This window comes from Pollachius pollachius (genome assembly GCF_949987615.1).
Source record: "Pollachius pollachius genome assembly, chromosome: 15".
In the NCBI taxonomy this organism is placed as follows: Eukaryota; Metazoa; Chordata; class Actinopteri; order Gadiformes; family Gadidae; genus Pollachius; species Pollachius pollachius.
Genome location: NC_136948.1, coordinates 5,525,978 through 5,547,624, shown reverse-complemented (window position 1 = coordinate 5,547,624; position 21,647 = coordinate 5,525,978). Strand labels below are relative to the sequence as shown.

The following is a 21,647-nucleotide window of genomic DNA, read 5'->3' as shown; positions in this document are numbered from 1 at the left end:
TCTGTCCTTCAAGACACAGTGGTCCCGCCCACTGAGATGTGCGCTGCAGGAGGTCCAGACTGATCGTGTAGCAGACAGAATGTGGGGTCACCTGATCAGGGAGGCACCCACAGAGCCGGAACCGATATACCAGACAACTTGCGGACAAAAGACTAAACAATTACAACTTAATTAAAAACATTTATTTTAATTTGATGGAATTCAGTTGGCTCGTTTGAAAGCATATCATGGGCGTAACTCTGCTTGTTACAGCGTATCTGGTTTACAAGGTGCTGAATAAACGTGTTTCATATATTTTTAAAAGCAGTAACCCATCTTTACCACCAGGTGGGGCTAGTGGACCTGGCCCTCCAATATCTGTTCCCAAACTGATAAACGTCCAACTGGAAAATATGTACATTGTAACCGACATGAACATTGATCATTTGTTTTAACACTACATCAACTTTATACAGGGAAGAAAAAAAGAACTATCAGATTTTAACATGACTACATAAATGTCAGGTTTCACATTCCCCGGTCTACAAACTTTAAACACGTACATTATTTTGCAGGGTCGGTCGTAAGCCTGTTGAGATATCTTGGCGGATTGAGGCAATTACATTTAAGTTCCCCCCCCCCCCTCTGTCCCACTAAAGGTCCCAGTGGGATGATTAATTATGATTACTGGTCAGTTAGCTTGTACACCAATCTGGTCTGTTGATGGTTAGCCTGGCAGTCTGGAAACACTTCAACGTACTCAGACACATGCCCAGTCTTCTGGCGGTAAACAGGTGAGCGGTTGAGACTGCTCTCCACTGAGGACTACTCTCCGATACACACTGTTCTTTTGTTGTATGACGTTAGGTAGAGTCCAATTTAGTTCCTGAAGGCTAGGGCAAGCGATAGCCTGGTAACACACAGAATTCAACGGCTTCCATTTCTAGAGCTGTAGATAAGTCAAACGTTAGCCTATAAAGCATAAAGTTTTACTACGGATGTCCACTGTTTCTATATGATAAGCGAAAGGGCGGATCAGACCGCACTGTTTTTGCAAGGTAAACAAACCCCAAGCCACCAGTGAAATACATGAAAAAACTAACAAAAAATATTTTTTTTTACATATTTACAACGGGAAGACTCTTAAGGGACTGGCCAAGTTGTATGCAAAAAAGAAATGCTCACAAACAAGAAAATAAAAAACACGCACCAAGCTCATATCTTTCGCATTAACAAAAGGCAATCGTTTCGAATGTGAACAAATCTTTTTTAAAAAGGAATAAAAAATGAAGGATATAGTTTTCCCGTTTTTTAACCATCTCCAATATTCGACAAAATTAAAGTTGCGATCGCGCCAGTATTGTATCAGGTGGCTCTGAAATCTTTCTACTGAACTAAATTGACGCCAGCTGTTGGAAGAGCATGTTTATAGGCATAACATATATTCTGCAGCGTCTCTGGGGAGAGGTCAAGTGTTTTGTGTTTGGCAGTGAACCTAATGCCACTAGCCAAACCGTGAACATGCTAAATACTGAAAGTGGGGAATGACTCAGGGAAACGGTTGATATCTGATCAATCGTAAGAGGAGGTGTTTTCAACCAGTTTTGCCTCCGATTTTTCTTCTGTGTTTATTAAATAGTTGCAATAATGTTGTATTATTATCAAGTTTCAATATCTCATTGATGTATTTGAGTATCTTTTAAAGTTTCTGGGGTTTGCGTTGATTTAATTTCCATTTTGCTTACAAACGTTTTTTTAAGAAGAATAGGACTACCATCCTGATTAAAACAATGTTTTTAAAGTTGTGATCAAAGACAAATGGCTTTAAATGGCAACTGTAGTTCTCTGTGTCGAAGAACATGTGGTTTAGAATCACTATGACAGCTATTTTTCAGCTATTTTTCTCTACTTCTGGTGAAACTGGTTATTACAGGTTGTCTCTGATTGGCTCTAATCACTTCTAATCTTTATCCTGCCCTCTGTTTTTTTAAGGTAAGGGCCATTGCTGGTTAACATCCCAAGTTGAATATGATTACTGTTGGCGTTATTGAAAATTTTATCCCAGAGAATAGAGACAAGCAAGAACAGGAAAAAACACATTGTAAGTCCTTCTCGTTTCAAGTGCCCTGCATAATCCACACGTCTTATGCAGGCGAGTTATTCACGTACAAAAGTAAAATTAGCTTCAAAACACGGGTTGAAAAGGAAGGGAAGAAAAATACATTGGAAGGCGAAAGTGCAAATATTTTGGTGCCGCTTCGATATCTACTTTTATTTCTGTTCTTGTTTTCTTCTCCTTCTCTCGCTGGTCTTCTCCTTGAGTCTTCTCTCCTGATGCAGATGTCTTCCACCTGTGGCCTCTGCTCCCCTCAGCTTCTGGAAGCTTCCCTGATCACACCAGACGACCCACTGGGACAAGACAGACGGACAGACCAACAGACAGACAGACACACCGACAGACCAACAGACAGACAGACACACCAACAGACAGACAGACATATATACATACAGATAGACAGACACACCAACAGACAGACATACACACAGATGGACAGACAGGCATACACACAGATGGACAGATAGACACAAAGATGGACAGACAGACATACACACAGATGGACAGGCAGACAGACAGATAGTTCCAGAGACAGATAAGAGATGGGGAGGGAAAAAAAAATCATGTTAAAACAACACAGAAAATAACGTGACTTTTGTGTTTGTCAAACAGGTGCACACACACGCTTTGTGACGAGCCAAAAGCATTCCTCCTGCACATGCCTCGACTCACGTGCACCAGCCAACAAGATACACACTGCACACACGCATACACACACAGGACAAAAGAGAGGACGACCACAGAGAGATGTCCAGATTGTTTACAGATGGCTATCAGAGATGTGGAGCGTCTCCCAGTGGGTCTGCCTGCACCCCACAACACACACACACACACACACACACACACACACACAAACAGGCGTGTGTGTCTTTGTGCCCTACATGTGCAGGCAGTTGTGTGTCTGCACCTGGCGTTCACGTGTGTGTGTGTGTGTGTGTGTGTGTGTGTGTGTGTGAGGAGATGCAGGTGTTCAGTGTGAGGGGATTAGCCACACAGCTGTGTGTCGTCCTGCTGAGTAGCTCTCTGGCGTGTCAGAGAGCAGTGTGAACATTGTGGACCTCATCAAAGACACTGCAGCCCCCTAAGTCACACAACCACACGGACACATACATACACACATAGTCACACAGACACAAGCGTGGACACAGAATCACACACATGCTCTCACAAAAAATGATAAACACAAACACACAAGCTCAAGCACACAAAACATTACACACACACACGCAGACTCATACACATGCACAGACAGACGTGCCCACACACACACACAAAGACAATCTTGAATGTTCGCCAAGTTTACAACAATATTTAATACACAAAAAAACACTCACACAGCAGTGCCTCAGTTGGTGCAAATGCTCGCTGTACTACGCTGGCTGAAGTACTGGATGAGGTCAGAACTCAAGCAAACAGAGCCAAAGATTGAAAGTAAAAAAGAAAAAGATAGACACAGGGAGAGAGAGGGATAGAGAGAGGGAGGTTGATTGAGATTGAGAGCTGGAGAGCGAGAGAGAGAGACAGGGTGGTGGTGTATACTGTTGTTCCTGGTTGTTTGTCTCTCATCCACCAGGTTTAGAATGTCAACCTTTATGATTGACTCCCTCCGGCTGTCAGGCTTAACGCCTTCGCTCACTGACATCATGTCATGTGATCCTAATCTAATGTCAGCTCGTGAAATGCAGTTTAACTATGTGTATGCGTTTGTGTGTGTGTGAGCGTATGAGTGTCTGCGTGTGTGAGTATGTGTGTGTATGTGTGTGCGTGTGTGTGAGCGTATGTGTGTGTGTGTGAGGGGACTGTGTTCCCGTCTGAACCCCAGATAATCGGCGGGGAAGCGACTACAGGTCGGGGATTCAAACCCAGACGAATTATCTGAGCAATTACCAGACTACCGATCAGTTACCCCCTCACCCACCTGGGGCCCAGAGGACCCGTCTGCTGTCTCTGGCACACACACACACACACACGCCTGGCACACACACGCACGCACGCACGCACGCTCAAAACATTATGGACCTCATCTAAGACCCTCTTCAGCCCCCTTAATCAAACATACACACATGCACATACAAACAAGCACTCAAATATACACATACACCCACACACACACACCTGGGCTTTCCCTGTAAGCAGACACTGTCTGGGGGTTAACTGGGGCTGATTAGCTGGGGGGGTGGGCGGGGGGGCACCTGTACCTGGCTGACGCCGGGATGACGGTCACCCTGGGTTACCCGACAGCCAATCGGAACGGCCTGCACTCTGAGAGGAGAGGTTCGGGGGAGGAAAAAAAGGTTTGGTTTTGTTTGTGTGTTAAAACTGCCGACAAAGTAACCAGGTGACCAGTCAGTCTGACACAAGCCTGCTCCATAATGCACCTCTCTGAGCCAAGCCTGCCCATAATGCACCTCTCTGAGCCAAGCCTGCCCATAATGCACCTCTCTGAGAAAAGCCTGCCCCATATAGCTGCGTTCACACCAAAAGACACATTTGTCACCAAAAGTGTCACGCTACAAATCCAATCTTGTCGCAGGTTTTTTCCATCCAAAAATTCACCCGATTTGCGTTTGCGACTCCGGGTGCTCTATACATAGCAGCATATAATATAGTGTAATATTATATACTATTATGTATGGAGCTCCCGGAGTCGCAAACAGCAACAATCACTTTCTCTCTCTATGCTGCGGTTCACTCCGGACTGCACTGCAGAGAACGGGTGGCAGGGATCTGCAGGGAACGCTGATTGGCTGTTACGTTACAGCCAAGTCGTGTCGCCCCATCGCGTTTGGTGTGAACGCACGTTAATGCCCCACTCTGAGCAAAGCCTGCCCCATAATGCCCCACTCTGAGTCAAGCTGCCCCACAATGCACCTCTCTGAGCCAAGCATGCCCCATAATGCACCTCTCTGAGCCAAGCTGCCCCATAATGCACCTCTCTGAGCCAAGCTGCCCCATAATGCATCTCTCTGAGCCCATCTGTACCATAATGCCCCACTCTGAGCCAAGCTGGCCCATAATGCACCTCTCTGAGCCAAGCTGCCCCATAATGCACCTCTCTGAGCCAAGCTGCCCCATAATGCACCTCTCTGAGCCAAGCTGCCCCATAATGCACCTCTCTGAGCCAAGCTGCCCCATAATGCACCCCTTTCATCCAGCACTCACAGAAGGGGGAGGGGGAGGAGAGAGAGGGGTGAAATAGAGGAAAACAGGTGAGGAGGAGGAGGAGGTGAAATGAGGGGAGGAGAGGAGGTGGGAAAAAAGTTGAAAGGGGAGGAGTTGTTTGGAAGGTGAGAGGAGGTAGGAGGTGAGGACGGGAGAGGGGGAGGGGAGTCAGACTCCTCTGGCGGAGAGAGGCCTCGGTCAAGACGTATCCCATAATAGTGCTGTCTTTATTTTATTTGGACTTATTAGGAACCGCTGTGCAACCACCAGCCCATCGCTCACCAGGCTTAGCCACGCCGGCCGGGTTCTGGGTAAAAGGCAAGCAAGGCTTACTGCTAATGGGCTGCCCGGGGCGTTGGACTACAGACCTCGGTTGGAAGGGGAAGACGGATGCCACTCTCCCTGGCGCGGCAATATGGTTTCCTACGCCGGTGCCAACCCTCCAGGAGGGGAAAGACTCACACAGATGTGCTGCTTTTTTTCCTTAAGAGGATTCCTACCCACAATCCTTCATTAAAGACCCTTGTCAAGAGCAGTAAACCGCACACATCTCCATGGACGTTCCTCCTCCTGCCCCTCATAACTCCCGACAGAGCAGTTCTGGGGCCAGAGCTCTGAGGGAGCACGACTCTAGACTCTGGACAAAATGTGGAGCCAGCGTCTTGCTGAGAGGTGTGCGGACCCTTGCAGTCTTTTTCTCCCTCTCATTTCTCTCCCGCTCTCCCTCTTCCCCTCTGTGTGAGGAGTTACAGTGAGGAGCAAGGAGTTAGAGGGAAAAGCCCCACACTGAACCGTGAATAAGAAACTTGTTCGGGGAACCACACCAGACAACAATAGGAGAGAGAGAGAGAGAGAGAGAAATGGGGGGGAAGAAGGGGATTAAGAGAGAGATATCCTGGGAAATGACCACTGGGGGTGGTCTGTGGTGTGGTGCTACCGAAGGTTTCCTGGACTCTGCTTCCTGCTGTGTGTGGCCTTCCTGTCACTGAGCTGACAGCACAAGTCCTCCAGAGACCGGCCGGCTCAGAAACCATGGGGTCCCTGAACCGCCCTGCAGGGGATTACACACAACGAGGAGGAGGAGGAGGAGGATGATGGGGTCTGACCATGCTGTGTGCAGATGTTCATCTGCTGCCTGTGAGAGAGGCAGGATGCTCCATGACCGTTGGCAATCAGGACACAGCTGAGGGTCTTACCCAGCCATGATGTGCAGGAGGTACTTTTAATGTGATGGGCCAGAAGCAAATATTTGAGGTAAGTGGTTCGATTCCCAATCGGGCTACCCTTGCCAGGAATGTTTGCGCATTTGCTGTTGGAAGATACTTTTAGAATAAAAGTGTCTATCAAATGGCCTATACATAAAACACGATGCAATAAAATGAATTTTAAATGAAGATCCATTTTCATAGCTTCGACCGGCCACAGTGGAACGCCACATTAAGATATGAAATAACCTTTAAAACTTCTATACGTGTGCGAACCAGCCAGCCAGCTGAGTATATTAGTCCCTGACCTCCTCCGGTGGAACTGAACTAAACTGCATGGAGCAGAATATGGGAGGTAACCGGGGTTGTTTTCGGAGGGATGGGAGGTTTTCAGGTTAATGAACCCTCATCTACTACAATAATATACCTGAAGGGAAACATGCATAAACTTACCCAATTAAACACACAAGAACACAAATACATTCATACGCACACTTTGCCAGTGAAACACATACGTTGCTACAACAGAAAGACCAGGACATGCAGTCGTCATGCAGCATCAATGAGCACTGACTGGAGTCACATAGAAACTATAGACCATGGGAGTGATGTCAGTGTTATTGATTCAAACACATTTTCATCCCATAGTATTTCTAATCTTGGAATAAAAATGTGTTTTATTCTCCCTTCTTATTGAGGGGACAAAATGGAAAACCAAAAGGGAAAAAATGAAGGTGACCACACATCAGTGGTCTGAGAATGTCTTAGTGGATTACAGCTCAAGCCCTTCTAGAACATCCTAGAACAGCCCAGAACATTCTGGAAAACTCCAGAACATTCAGCAGAACTCCAAAATGTTCACCGGCAGTCCAGAACCTTCCGGAGCGCGGCTCAGGGTTTGAGGGAGCGTATTAGGCGGCCTTACTGAACAGGTTGGTCCCTTGCCTTGTCCCCTGGTTCGCACTGCTTGACGACGCATCTGTTGAGGACAGAGAAGTTCAATAAATCAAAGGCACGTGCACACAAACGTTAGGTGGACATTCCTTCTGAAGCATATCACATGGAGGCGGTGCAGGTTGGACCCGTTTAACGGCTGACAGCCAATACAGCAACGCTTGAACTCATGAACCTCGGGAATTCTAGGGATGGGGTCCCTAGCCGCGACAGCACCAGGCACAACCCATCATCAGCCTGCATGTTTGTAAACGGTCTGCCTCGTTTCCTTAAAACCAAATGATGATCACGGTCCCCAGGCTGGAGGCGTGAGCATGACTCATAAACCCTGAACCCAGAGGCTCTCCAATGGGACCACAGAGACAGATGGCTGACGGTTGTTCAGACAAGACAACGGCCGCATTAAGACTTTACGAGTGGCACTCAAACCTCTACTCTGAGCATGAGCTACTCTGTCCATACACCTTCACACCGTGCCCAATCTCTTCTGTGTTCTTAAAATAAAAGTCATGAGACTCCTTCACGTCGTTCCATGTTGAGTGTAGAAAAAGTAAAATGCTCTACATGTGTCAGACCCATTCCAACACACAGCAACATACGTCTAGTTCGCCCCGTTCACTCACTCTCCTTGCTGACCCCCAGGCAGCCCTTGAGCTCGGCCAGGGAGATGGCCTTGTCTCGGTTCAGGTCGCAGTAGTCGGTGAAGCGGCGGGCGCACTTCTTGGGCTTGGCCTTCTTCTTTAGGTACCTCTTCAGGGGCTTCAGCTCCTTCTTGTTGATGTCCTGGCTGCCGTTGTTGTCCAGCTGGGCGAAGTACCAGTGCACCACCCTCTCCTCTAGGGTGTGGTTGGGGTCCGGCTCCACAAACCTGCCAGGAACACCGCCATATCGGGATTAATCACAGCAACCAGTTCAGTGCAAAATCGGTCAAGCTTAACTGCTGTCAAAGATCAACCAGGACTGAGGGAAGCAACATAAGAAGACGCTGCAACAGAGGAAGAAGACGAGAAAAGCCATTGAGCGATTTCGACCAGATTTCCTGCAGCAGGATCTGGAAGCTGGGTCGATGAAGGGGATATTTATATCTTAAAGCATAGAGAAAATTATTTCAATTGGTGTGTCTGTATAGTTATCCAAGACATTAATTAATTTAATATAGACTGTAGTCCTCCAGGAAGATATTTGTAAGGAACACATCCTGTACTACCTGTACACAAACCAAAAGTAAAGATGCCAAATAATTTATTATATTTCTTATTCATGGTGTTATGACTCACCTCCCACCACCAGAGGGGGCTGGTGAGTTTATGGCTTGCACCATGTCTGTGGTGAGCGCATCCAACAGGCTTGTAATGAATTCCCCCTTCTTCCCTTCGGGGCAGCCTGGTACAAATCAGAGGCAAAAAAACAGAAGAATGACCTTCCCCTACTAATCTCAGTCATTACGGCGCAGTTTAGGCTTGATGCTTCCAAAGCTCGAGAACCAATGAACCCGTAAAGAGGGAGTGGGTGTTCTGCAGTAAAGTTAGCATGCAAACATTGGCTAAAGCCTACAGTAATTACCAAGTACCCAAGCAGGTGGCTTTGGCTATTCCAAAACCGACTAGCTGCCTTGTTAACCGCCGGGCTGTAGCAACCCTGCAATATCCGGGAAAACTTGATTTGTTCGTCCCGGGTTGAGGTGGACCTGGTTTTGTTGAACATGGTTAACTTGGTAAATCCAGAATTGCTGGCCCCAGATTTAAGTGAACACAGTTTTGTTGAACCTAGTTGTGTGAACCCAGTGTTGGCCAACGCGGTCACGGTAATCCGAGAATTGGTGGAACAAGAATTTGGGGGTACGGTTTTAGTGGTCCTGGTTTTGGTGGCTCTGTGCATGAACTGCTTGAGGAGGGAAGTGGGCCAGAGGTGACGCACATGTTCTGAACAGTGATAAGAGGGCGGAGCGGGGCAGTGCAGACCTGTTAAGTTTTATGGCAGGGTGCTGAACACCTTGGGTAGCTCCCTTTCATTGCCCAGATGTATGGCTTTAATTGCCCATTTTGCACAAGTACAAATATTTTCCCCTCCTAATTGTGTCTTCTAAAGGCAAACTTCAAACACTGCTTGGTAAAATAATATCATTCTGTCTCAGAATGTGTCCTTTTAAACCATTCCTCCTTGCTCTATCAGCCTTTTCCTCGTTGATCTTTTGCATACCGTTGATGCTAGCTAGCTAGCTAGCCACATCTTTTGGGATGGAGTTGGTGAGCCTATTAGACCAGGTGAATCCAATTATGCTCCCAACGCAGCGACATACGCTGGCTGAGCCTTAATTCATGTGTTCAGTCGGGACGTTATCGAGCATAGCCTGTTGCATGTTGTGTGCAGCTTATGTGGCCAATGTCAAGCACAGGGTGTCGCAACAAGTCACCCCGGCATAATTTAGGTCAGTCCTTTTTAAGTTAAATTAAACACAAACACGTGAATTTTACTTCAGTTTAGATAAATAAGGAATGCTTCTGACATTGGACCAAAATATTTTTGAAAAAATATTTTAAGATTTTAAACGTATCTATATTAATGACATTTATAAATATACAATGAGATATCATATGATACGATGGAAACAACGAATTCTTTTTAGTTTTGAATTGAAAAGTTGTGACAAACAAACTGAAAACTGTCGGCATAATGTCCCTAGAGGGATGTGAATACAAGTATGTATTCATGGAGATGGATTTTGCCTTCCCTGGAACGTAGGAGAGAGTTTTGCGGCTTCCTGCAGGGCCACAACAAGCTCAGTCTCTCTCTTAAAGCACTCTTTGTGGCCGGCTGCCTTGATGTGACTGTAATGGAATACCGGGCTTTGTTGTGGCTCTTCAGAACAACCCACGGCAGTACATTCAAATATCTATGCCCAGGCACCCCGCAGTCCCCACACACCTCCCTGCCCGCACAGCTCACAACCCTCACACCTACTAGAAAACATGGCTCACATCTGCCAGCCAGGAGCCATGCTCCACTCTGTAAAGGCCCAGGATGGGGTGTTAAATAAGAGTTACAATGCGACTCTGAATCACACTGAAGAGGGGAAGGGTTTGGGGGGAGAAACTTATGCCACCGGATGCGGCAGCTTTTGAGCTAAGAGGCTAGGACCCTGACCCTGGGTTGAGTACGTCTTCTGATCTCTCCGAAAAGGCTAGCTTACACTGCTACGATCAAATCTCTCCATCAAAGCTAGCTCAGTAAATCTCAGATCTCTCCCCTCCCAACCAAAACCAATCAAATAATTGTATTGTAGCTAACAGTGGAGGTCGGCTAGTTGGTATTCATCCAACAATCGAGCACTCATGGGTCAACTTTACCACAAGAGTAGAGCTGCTCTCATGACACTATAAAAGTTAAGTACCTGTTACTCACAGTTTATCAGCAGTGTCTCCGCTGAGGTAAACCCCACCCATAAACATCCCACTTAAACTAAAACAAACACGTCTCGGCCCAGTGCAGAGGAATGGATGGGTCAGGGTGACCCATTGAGGGAGAGAGAGGGAGAGAGAGAGTCTATGACCTATGACTGTGTTCTTGCTGCCCGCTGACCTGTGAGTTCGCGGCCCTGGAAGGGGTCCTCCGTGTCGGACACACGGGAGCGAGCAGTGCTGTCACACTCTGGGGTCTGATACCTGAGAGAGAGAGAGAGAGAGGGGGGGGGGGGGAAGAGAGAGAGAGAGATGGAGAGACAGGGAGAGAGACGGAGGGGGGAGAGAGAAACGGGAAGACAGAGAGAGAGAGAAAAATAAGAAAACAAACATCTTTAAGGGGCAAAATAATTAGACAAAATGCAATAAAAATAGTTAAATTAAACCAACTATTCACATTGTTTCTGGTTGACTGGCGGAAAGGAAAAGAGGACGAGAGAAAGAAAAAAGCAAAAGACGAAAACAGATTTGATGAGTAAAAGGACATGGGTAAGGGGAGAGAGAGAAAACAGGGATGGAGAGAGAGAGGGGCAGGGGAAAGAGAGAGATAGATGGAGAGAGAGAGAGAGAAGGATGGAGAGAGAGAGAGAGAGAGAGAGAGAGCAAAATAAGAAAACAAACATCTTTAAGGAGCAGAATAACTCAACAGAATGCAATAAAAATGTTGGACCAAACAAAGTTTTCACATCTTTTATGGTTCACTGGATGGTAAACATGATCAGTCTGAATACATATGGACATCAATAATACGAAACTTCGACACTACCAGGAAAACATCCCAAAATATGCATCATGTGGTCATTCCTGGCATCAAAACATTGCAATAGGCCTCCAGCGTCTATCTCATCTGCACGGCTTCTTCTGCTTCAAGATCTGCCTCCAAAGAATAAGGGATAAGGGTCAGATCCCAGGATCAATGCATATATAGACACACACGCACACACACACACACACACACACACACACACCCACACACACACACACACACACACACACACACCGTGACGGAACGGTTGCGATCTCTCTCCCATACGTAAATATTCTCTCCATCTCTCTCTCCCCCCTCTCTTTCTTTCTCTGTCCCTTTGAATCTTTCTCACTCTCACACACACGCACACACACACACACACACACACACACCATGACGGGACTGGTTGCGTAACGGCGGTTTCTATTAATAAATGCTGCGCCTTCCACGGAACCTAGAGCAAAGATCGGAAAGTAAAAGAGCAAGAAAATTAAAAAGTGAGAAGATGAAAGAGAGACGGTCGGACAGGTGCCTTTTTATTTGACTTTCTTCTGTTCACTTTTTTTATTCATTCAAAATACTTTTATTTTGAAAAGAAATTTGCGCACATGGCACTGTTTCGTTCCAAGCACACATCACAGCCCTACATGCCATTCACACATGGGACTGCAGGGGGAGGGGAGCAGGACGGAGTGCTAATGGACAGGGGGAGCGATTCCCATGCGAAAGGCACCGGGTTCGATTCCCCAATGTCCAGAACACCAATATGCTCCTGAAGAACTTCAGTGTCACTTTATTAACTAAGTTGCCCCGGACAGAAGCATCTGGTGAAGGACTCAAAAGTAAATAAATGACCAGTAACTGAAAGCCGCTCATCCGTGCGCGCTAAAGAATTCTCGCAACATTAGCTTTAACGTCTTTCACCGGCGTACATGTTCTGAATCGTAAATTTCCCTCGCTTCAGTAACCTCAAAGAAAGACAGAGGCCGTTTCAAAACTTTGCCTGATGGGACAAGTGTTATTTAATAACTCCATTACCCAGAAGGCACTATAAACAGTAGTGGCAGCAAGGGTTCTGAGAAATGAATCAATGTTCCCGTCGGGTGCTTGAGACTTTCCTCTCTGCCAAGTTGACAAGGAAAAAACACCAGGAAAAAACGAACTGCAATAACTCAAAGCAACCCTTTTTCTTACGTATGACTTATTAAAATCAAATACCCATTAAATAGTCAGGTTAGCTAATAGAAGGCTGATATATTGCTAAACCTCCTACCATAACTCTTAAGGTTAATTCACCTTATGCTCAGCAATTCAGCGAGTTTGAATGCATTTTAATTGTGTTACTAAGAGTATTCATCATGAAATTACATATTAGAGTGTCATGATATATGGTTCTAGCACTTATGCCCTGACACACACTCTACATCACATTTAACACCTTATTTGGGACATTAGATGGTTTACTTTGTGTCCCTGTTCATTATGAGGACAAGACATTATGAGGACCAGACATTATGAGAACCAGACATTATGAGGACATTATGAGGACATTATGAGAAATTTTGAGGACATTTTGAAGACATTATGAAGACATTTTGAGGACCAGAGATTTCAGGGACAAAACATTGTGGGCACCAAATATTGTGTAGGACAAGACGTGAGCAAAACGTTGATGAACCAATGGAAACAGTGCGGTCTGTAGATCTTCCTACCTGGTGGAGGTCCCTGGGATGGGCCGTCCTGTGTCCACCAGTACACACCAGCAGTAGCCTGTGGACTGGTGGCACTGGACGGGCTTGTAGAGGCCAGCGGACCCGCAGTCGGGGATGAAGATGGCCTCGCGCGGGTTCTGGCGGGCTTCTTCTAGGGCGCTCTGTCTCTCCTGGTCACAAGAGGGAACCTTCTCTAAAACCATGAGAAACACACTCAATACGGAGACACGAGTGGGGAAAGCATCTCACACACAGGGAGCACGGACACAGAGGGCTGGTCTAGAGGGCTCCGTTGTCCCAGCGTGATGCAGACCAGGACGGTGGTATGGGGTTCAGCAAGGTCTCTGGAAGCCAGCAAATGTGTACGCTGTGTACACGTTCAATGCAGAAAAACGCCACCACTTACAACTGACAACGCTGCGTTGTTTCAGAGCTAAAGGCGTTGACCGCGGTATGTGCTAATATCCTGGAGGGATTTACGATGAACACGACTCTGCGGTACACTTGAATTTAGAAATAACACAAGAGGTCCATTTGGTTTGGTAGGACCAGTGGCAGGAAATCTTGAGTGCACAGGAAGTGATGTCAAGACAAGCCGTAATCAGAGGTCATATATTAAACCGTTTTGCTGTTTTTCAGTCTGATGGCTCTGTAGCGTCCTACTTTTCATTTTCCATAATTTTTTTTGCATTTCGTTTCGATCCTTGCAGCTTTCTAGAGATACTCCGGGAATAAAACATTCCACCTTCAAGTTACAACATTACACAGGACAGGTTTAACGTTTTCTATCATAAACAGGTGAGCCACACAACTCATAGCTGAGTCGCTGGCATCTCAGATGGATATATAACAAGCTCAAATACACACACACAATCACACAGACACACACACACACACGTGCGCGGCCAACATTCTCGGATGGCCTCTCAAACTTTTCCATTGCCTCTTCAGTCCTCCAGCCAGAAGCTGAGTCAGGACCATTTGTGCTAACGCTTAAGAACCTCTCGCGCTAAACACCTCTGCGCGGACTCACTGTATTTATGTTCCGATCCATTTAGTCCATCGCTCACTCTTAACATGCCTGCAGTGTGTGGATCTCATGGCCCCGCCCACCAGTTACCGTGGCGATGTTAAGAGTGTGCTTCCATAACCCGGGCCTGTGTATGGGATCATCAGCTTTGATCATGTTGTCTCGTCGGACCGGTCTGCTACCCGTCCGGAGCTAGCACGGCCTCTCTCTCTCGGGTTCAGCCTCAACCATCCCAAGGGTGAACCGTCCAACCGGACTCCACTCAGGGTTAAGGTGGTGGAGGCACAGCCGTTCTGAATTAGCTTGATCTTTTTTTTAAATTGCTGATTTCCCACACTTTTTGCCGATTTGCAAATGTTGGACAAGGACTTTCACGTTGCAATCCATAGCTAATTAGATAATATCTTTACACTCACACTGTTTTCACAGATTATAGAAAGATAATATGAACCATCGGCCTATTAGAGCATCAAGCAGAGCCAACTGAATAAGAAGGCCTACAGAACAGAGAAACAGGGAACGGAATGATGGATCATAGAGTCGATTCACTGCAGGTTGTAAAACCTTCTCTCAGGCCTGTCTGTGTCTGAGTGATGCGGGCGTGGGTGTAGTTAACGAGGATGAGATAAGATATCTTTAAACAAAAAGGGAATGGTTTTAAAACAGCTTATCCTAATAACTGTGGAGGTGATTTTGTTGGCAAGTTCATGATTGCAGGGCAAAGCCAGAGGGGTCGAAACAGGAAACCTCCCCACTCGATCAAGACTTCAATGCTGTTTCCATGATGCCTTGCTCTTGCATTGGTTACTTCACGTTATACTCAAACCATTTCCTCTTTTTGAAGGTAAGTATTTTATTTTCATTTTCAAACACCGCAACAACAAAAACAACCTCTCCTCACCTCCCCATCTGAACTGAGCCCTCTGTAACGAATCAGGGGACGTCAGCAGCACAGCAGTCCATCTAGCCTAGCCCTGGGGCTGGGCCTGGTCCCTGGTCCAGGGAGGACCCTGGTCTTTAGCTGGACCCTGGTCCCTAGCTGGACCCTGGGTCAGGGAGGATCCTTGTCCCTAGCTGGACCCTGGTCCTTAGCTGGACCCTGGTCCTTAGCTGGACCCTGGTCCTTAGCTGGACCCTGGTTCCTGGCTGGACCCTGGGTCAGGGAGGATCCTTGTCCCTAGGTGGACCCTGGACCCTGTTCCAGGGAGGGCCCTGGTCCCTAGCTGGACCCTGGTCCCTGGCTGGACCCTGGTCCCTAGCTTGACCCTGGACTCTGGTCCCTAGCTGGACCCTGGTCCCTAGCTTGACCCTGGTCCCTGGTCCCTAGCTGGACCCTGGTCCCTGGTCCCTAGCCAAGCCCTGGTCCCTGGTCCCTAGCTGGACCCTGGTCCCACTTGAGACCCACTGTCTCAAGTGGTCTGAGCCCAGCTCTGAGAGGGGGCTGGGCTAATGGCCGGCTTCCCTTCACATCCACATTATGGGGTGGTGTTTATTATACAGAGAGCTCCTGCCGGCGCCAGCCACTGTGGTCCCCAAAGAAAATGGTTTTTAAAATAAATACTATAATATAAAAAAATAGAAGCTGAACCTCGCTGAGGTTTGCTGCTCTATTGACTTTTTGTTTCTGGTTTTCTCCCGGGGGGTTTAAACAGAGACATAGAGAGAGTAAGAGAAAGATAGAGTCAGAGAGAGAGAGAGAAAGACAGACATAGAGTGATACACAGAGACAGCGAGAGAGATGAGAGAGACAGAGAGAGACAGGGAGAGAGAGAGACAGGGAGAGAGAGAGACAGAGAAAGAGAGAGACAGACAGAGATGAAACAGACAGAGAGAGAGACAGACAGAGAGAGAGAGACAGAGATAAGACAGACAGAGAGAGAGACAGACAGAGAGAGAGAGACAGAGATGAGACAGACAGAGAGAGAGACAGACAGAGAGAGAGAGACAGAGATCTTCCCTTCAATAATTCAATAGACCGCACTCAATGTATCCAAACCAAACGTATGCAGACTAAAGAAACCTTCCTTGCCCACTTGACAAAGACCAAACTACGCTGGATTGCCCACGCGGGGGGGGGGGGGGGGGGGGCAGCGGTTTACGAGTGTTTTCTGAAGCCAGTAGCCCCCACACATTATAAACCCCCGTCTGCGTCCCGCGGTTAAGAAAGGCGTAGCGGAGTTTGCCTAAGCAAACACGGGCCGCAAACGCAATCTCCACATCTGTTTAAATCAAAATGATGGGATGTTCAGGGATGGGGGAGTTCGAGGGAGAATAGAGCCCTGTATTGTGTGGGCTGGGAGGTGGAGAGAGAGAGAGAGAGAGAGAGAGAGAGAGAGTGAGAGAGGGAGTGAGAGAGAGAGAGGGTGAAGAGAGACAGATGGAGAAAAGACCGAGTTAGAGAGAGGGAGGGAGAGAGAGAGGGGAGAGAGCGTTAGAGAGAGGAAAGGGAGATAGAAAGGGGAGAGAGAGAGAGAGAAAGAGACAGAGGGAGTTAGAGAGAGGGAGAGGCGAGAGAGAGTGAGAGTTAAAGAGAGAGAGGGGGAGAGAGAGAAACAGAGAGACAGAGAGAGACAGTGAAGCAAGAGTCTAAATAATGATGTTATTCTTCCCCAATACTCTATACTGCTTTAAAAGCTCTTGTGCAGAATGGCAGATGGACAGACAAACAGACAGGCAGGCAGGCGGGAGAACAGGCAGAGAGGGAAAGAGAATAAAAAATTAAGAAAGAAAGGTGGCAAGAAAGAGAAACTAGAAAGGACCAATCAGTGGATGAGCCCTGGACTACTCTGTTTCTCGGGTTCTGAGGCCTCTGACCCCCACCGTCTTTGTGTGAAACACGGTCTGAACCCACCGGTCTCCAGCAGAGGTACGCACTGGGGCACTCATGCCAAGCCAACCTCAGAAACCCCATATTGTGGCTTCAACACTGTGTACTATGACATGACAACATGTAATGGAAATGGGTCGGCTTAGCTCAGGAGGTAGAGCAGTTGTCTTGTAACTGAAAGGTCGCTAGTTCGATCCCCAGCTCCACCTAGCTGAGTGTTGATGTGTCCCCGAGCGAGACACTTAACCCTAACTGCTCCTGACGAGCTGGCTGTGGTGGCATGATTGACTCTGCTGTCGGTGTGTCAATGTGTGTATTAACCGATGTAAGTCGCTTTGGATAAAAGCGTCTGCCAAATGCCCTAATTGTAATTGGTAACTTTACGCCAATTTGACCATCAGCCATATCATTGAATACAATGTATGTATGAACCTGTACGCACATGGATATTTACACACACAGCCACCCACCTACCCCTGCCCCCCCCCCCAATGTTGGCCTGATGAGCGACCATCGTAAAGGAAGAGGAAACTAAATCAGTGTGATGCGGTCTGAAGTCCACCATGGAGAGAACGACTGTGTCTAATAATAAACAGAGATTCACTGTGACAGATCACTGGAACATCTGAAGAGAATCTGCAGCTAGCTCTCTGGTTCCTGTTAGCGTGACGCCACAGCTAGCTCTCTGGTTCCTGTTAGCGTGACGCCACAGCTAGCTCTCTGGTTCCTTTTAGCGTGACGCCACAGCTAGCTCTCTGGTTCCGGCTAGCATGAATTTACAGCTAGCTCTGGTTTCTGATGGCGTGAAGCTACAGCTAGCTCTCTGGTTCCGTTAAGCGTAAAGCTACAGCTAGCTCTCTGGTTCCTGATAGCGTGAAACTACAACTAGCTCTTGGTGAAAGTCCATGCGTGTGTGCAGATGTTCGTGAGCTAGGATGAACTGAGCGTGGCGACCCATCCGACCTTCCTAACCTCACATTCCGCCCAAATGCATTCTGGGTAAACCAGCCTGAGCAGCGCCAACAACAACATGGGCCGTTTGATGGTAGACTGTTCAGACCAGTGCACTGTGACATTAATGTTGATACTAACCGCTTGTACTTCATACTGTACTCACACTGCATCGGCGTCTGGAAAGGTTCTCTGTGTGCACAACGCACGGATGGACACATGATGTCAATCTAAATCAAGTAAATTGCTCTCTCTCTCTCTCCCAGTCTCTCTTTGTATCTCTCTCCCAGTCTCTTTCCCTCCCAGTCTCTCTTTGTCTCTCCCTCCCAGTTATTCTCCCCCAGTCTCTCTCTCTCTCCCCCAGTCACTCTCTCCCAGTCTCTCTCTCCCAATCTCTGTCTCTCTCCCTGTCTCTCTCTCCCAGTCCCTCTCCAGTCAGGTTGATTCTCTCTCTCTCTCTCTCTCTCTCTCTCTCTCTCTCTCTCTCTCTCTCTCTCTCTCTCTCTCTCTCTCTCTCTCTCTCTCTCACCTGGTCGTCTCCTGGAGAAGGAGCAGTTCTTATCCACCACCAGCTGTTTTATCCACAGTGTTGGGGCTGTGATCTCTATGGCAACAGCAATAAAGAAACACAAAGACATAAAGAGCAATAAACAACACAAATAAAACACATCTTTTTCAAATGCTTTTCTGAAGCCCACAAAATACTAAAGCAAAAATATATACATTGATGTTTTAATATAAATGTTTAATGATTAATTTCATTCTTAATTGGTTGTCGAGGATAGGAGAGGAGAGTGAGGAGGAGAGGAGAGTGAGGAGGAGAGGAGAGGAGAGGGCGGGAGAGTGGAGGAGAGGGGGGGGAGGAGAGGAGAATAGAAGTGAGGAGGAGAGGGGAGAGAGGAGATAGAAGAGCAAAGGAGATAATAGGAGAGGGTGAGAGGAGAGGAGATGAAAGAAGATTGGAGGAGAGGAGAGGGGGAGAGAGGGAAAGAGAGGAGAGGGAAAGGAGAGGAGAGGGGGAGAGAGGAGGAGAGGGGAGAGGAGAGGAGAGGGAAAGAGGAGAGGGAGAGGAGAGGGGGAGAGAGGGAAAGGAGAGGAGAGGGGGAGAGAGGGAAAGAGGAGAGGAGAGGGAAAGGAGAGGAGAGGGGGATGAGAGGAGGAGAGGGAGAGGAGAGGAGAGGAGAGGGAGAGGAGAGGGAGAGGAGGAGAGGGAAAGAGAGGAGAAGAGAGGGGAAGGAGGGGAAGAGAGGAGAGGGAAAAGAGACTAGGATAGGGAAAGGAGAGGAGAGGGGAGAGGAGAGAGGAGAGGGGAAGAGAGGAGGGGAGAGGAAATGACTGGCGTCCTACCGTCTCCGTCGGTGAGGGAGTGGCTCTCCAGGGTGGGCGTGGGCTTGGAGCCATCGTCTGGGTTGAGGGTGAGAAAGAAACGGAAGGAGACTGCCATTATGGAGGTTAATACGATCTACTCTCCAGAACTGTTGAATGGTTGGGATTTGCACATAGCCCGGCCAATAGGAGACGAGGACAGACATAGAGAGAAGACAGACACACACACACGAAGCGTATGACAGACGGATTGATATGGTGCGTAGATATAGATCCTCTGACTGAAATTCACAAAACAGCTCGGAAAAACTAGCAATGGTACAACAATGCACAAAATCACACACCGAACGCAAACACGCACGCACACACACACACACACACACACACACACACACACACACACACACACACACCCACACACACACACACCCCATCGCTGTAGTACGCGTAGTAGTAGTAGTATAGAAAATCAATTGATCTATCAACCTAAACCATTAGCCAGACACCCAAATTGAAAGGAATGTAGGTAGACATACATAGAGTACATAGTACTATAGTACTAGAGTTCTTCATAAGTACTTTGTATCAATTACAGTACTTGAAATGTATTTAAAATATATTTAAAAATCAATTCATGAATTAAGTTTTAAGATTTAGACCGATTATAGATAACCCTGAGAAAATAAACTATCAGAGATACTTCCATTATTAATGGAATCAATTATTAATCAACTCAATCAATTCACTATAAATCTTTGTAGGATATAATTTTTCTCCGTTCAAGAGGAACAGAATCAAAAACAAAAGAATCCCCATAGCACCCGACGGGGCAAAGAAAACTGACGACCAAAAACGAAAGCGCAGCAAAAGAAGTGACAGTGAATCCTGCTTCAGGAGGAGGAGGGGGAGGAGGAGGAGGACGAGGAGGAGGAGGAGGAGGAGGAGGAGGAGGAGGAGGTGGAGGAGGAGCCAGTGGATCCGCAGTGGTGAGCTCTGCTCCTGGTAATACTCACCCTGCAGGCTCCTGGTTGGTCTGGGGGCCATCGGAGCTCTCCGTTGGACACCAGCCAACCAAATACAAACCAGTGGCGGCTAGCGGCGGGCGGCTAACAGTGTTAGCCTAGCGCTACGTTAGCGTTAAGGTGTTGAGGTGAAAACAGGCGACAGTTACATTCATTTGATGGTTTCAACTAGCTGTTATTTAGTCATGTTGTTCTTCGAACAAGCTTTGGTATATGAGTGTTTAAAATAAAGTTGACTTCAAATTCATTACTTTAATGTCCCATGTGTAGTTAAGAATATAAGGCAATATGCTTGAATGTAAACAATAACAGGCTTTGTAATTAAAGCAAATACATGTTAGCCTAAGATTTTCAGAATATTGCATCCAACTAATCTGTGAGATGTGCATGTTACTTCTTTCTAGAAATGACTTTTCCCAGATTATTGAACTGAGTGGACACAGAAATATACATAAACTAACACGCACATACAGACACAACTTTACATGCTCACGCACACTGGCCAGAATCTTCACATTTTCAAACAAATAAAGGGCTCAACAGTTCACACACACAAAACACACAAACTCACACACACACACCTCACCGGCAACATGCACACACACACACACACACACATGCAAACACACACACAAACACAGATGCACAAGCTCACGCACACACACACACACACACACACACACATTATAGACAGGTCTCATCTCACCTTTTCTACCCGAGCTTGGGGGCCCAGGTGGCCTGTCAGTGACTGACCCTTCAAACAGAAACCACAGAGAATACCCATCATGCACCTCACCAGACACCAAATTATTCTACAGAATTTAGTTTTTACATAGCTGTATTTAAATAAATGTTCCTAGCCTTAATGTGTACAGCATTGAATACATATTTTTATAGATGGGTTTCGTTTCATTTTGGAACAAAAGCGAATCAAAGTGAATCAGATGCCCAAGAATGACCAATGTCCTGTTCCTACTCCTCCTGATCAGGTGATTGATATGCACCAATCAGGGGCGAGAGGGTCGCATCACGTCCTGGCAGAAGACACGCATGTGTTACAGTAAGTTGGGGGTGGGAGGGGGGTTCTGGTTGGTTCCAATAGAAGCCCACCTGGCATCGCTCTCCGTGGGGGGGGAACCATGACGACCGAGCCGTGA

At 47.1% G+C, this 21,647-nt stretch overlaps 1 protein-coding gene across 2 annotated transcripts in view; it reads right to left on the bottom strand.

The window, feature by feature from the left end:
• Positions 1–653: 653 nt before the first annotated feature.
• The window catches only part of smoc1 (SPARC related modular calcium binding 1), a 39,042-nt gene continuing 18,048 nt past the window's right edge, over positions 654–21,647 (bottom strand). Inside the window, exons 6-15 of one of the 2 annotated variants that reach the window (XM_079751967.1) lie at positions 21,197–21,244; positions 19,490–19,546; positions 18,672–18,746; positions 13,335–13,527; positions 11,272–11,286; positions 10,996–11,078; positions 8,694–8,799; positions 8,040–8,284; positions 7,388–7,441; positions 654–2,388 (exon numbers count right to left, since the gene is read on the bottom strand). In XM_079751967.1, the coding sequence (XP_079608093.1) occupies positions 2,372–2,388; positions 7,388–7,441; positions 8,040–8,284; positions 8,694–8,799; positions 10,996–11,078; positions 11,272–11,286; positions 13,335–13,527; positions 18,672–18,746; positions 19,490–19,546; positions 21,197–21,244 (893 nt within the window). In that variant the 3' untranslated portion in view covers positions 654–2,371. The remainder of the gene's footprint in view (positions 2,389–7,387; positions 7,442–8,039; positions 8,285–8,693; positions 8,800–10,995; positions 11,079–11,271; positions 11,287–13,334; positions 13,528–18,671; positions 18,747–19,489; positions 19,547–21,196; positions 21,245–21,647) is intronic. The other variant, XM_079751968.1, reaches the window with a different exon arrangement.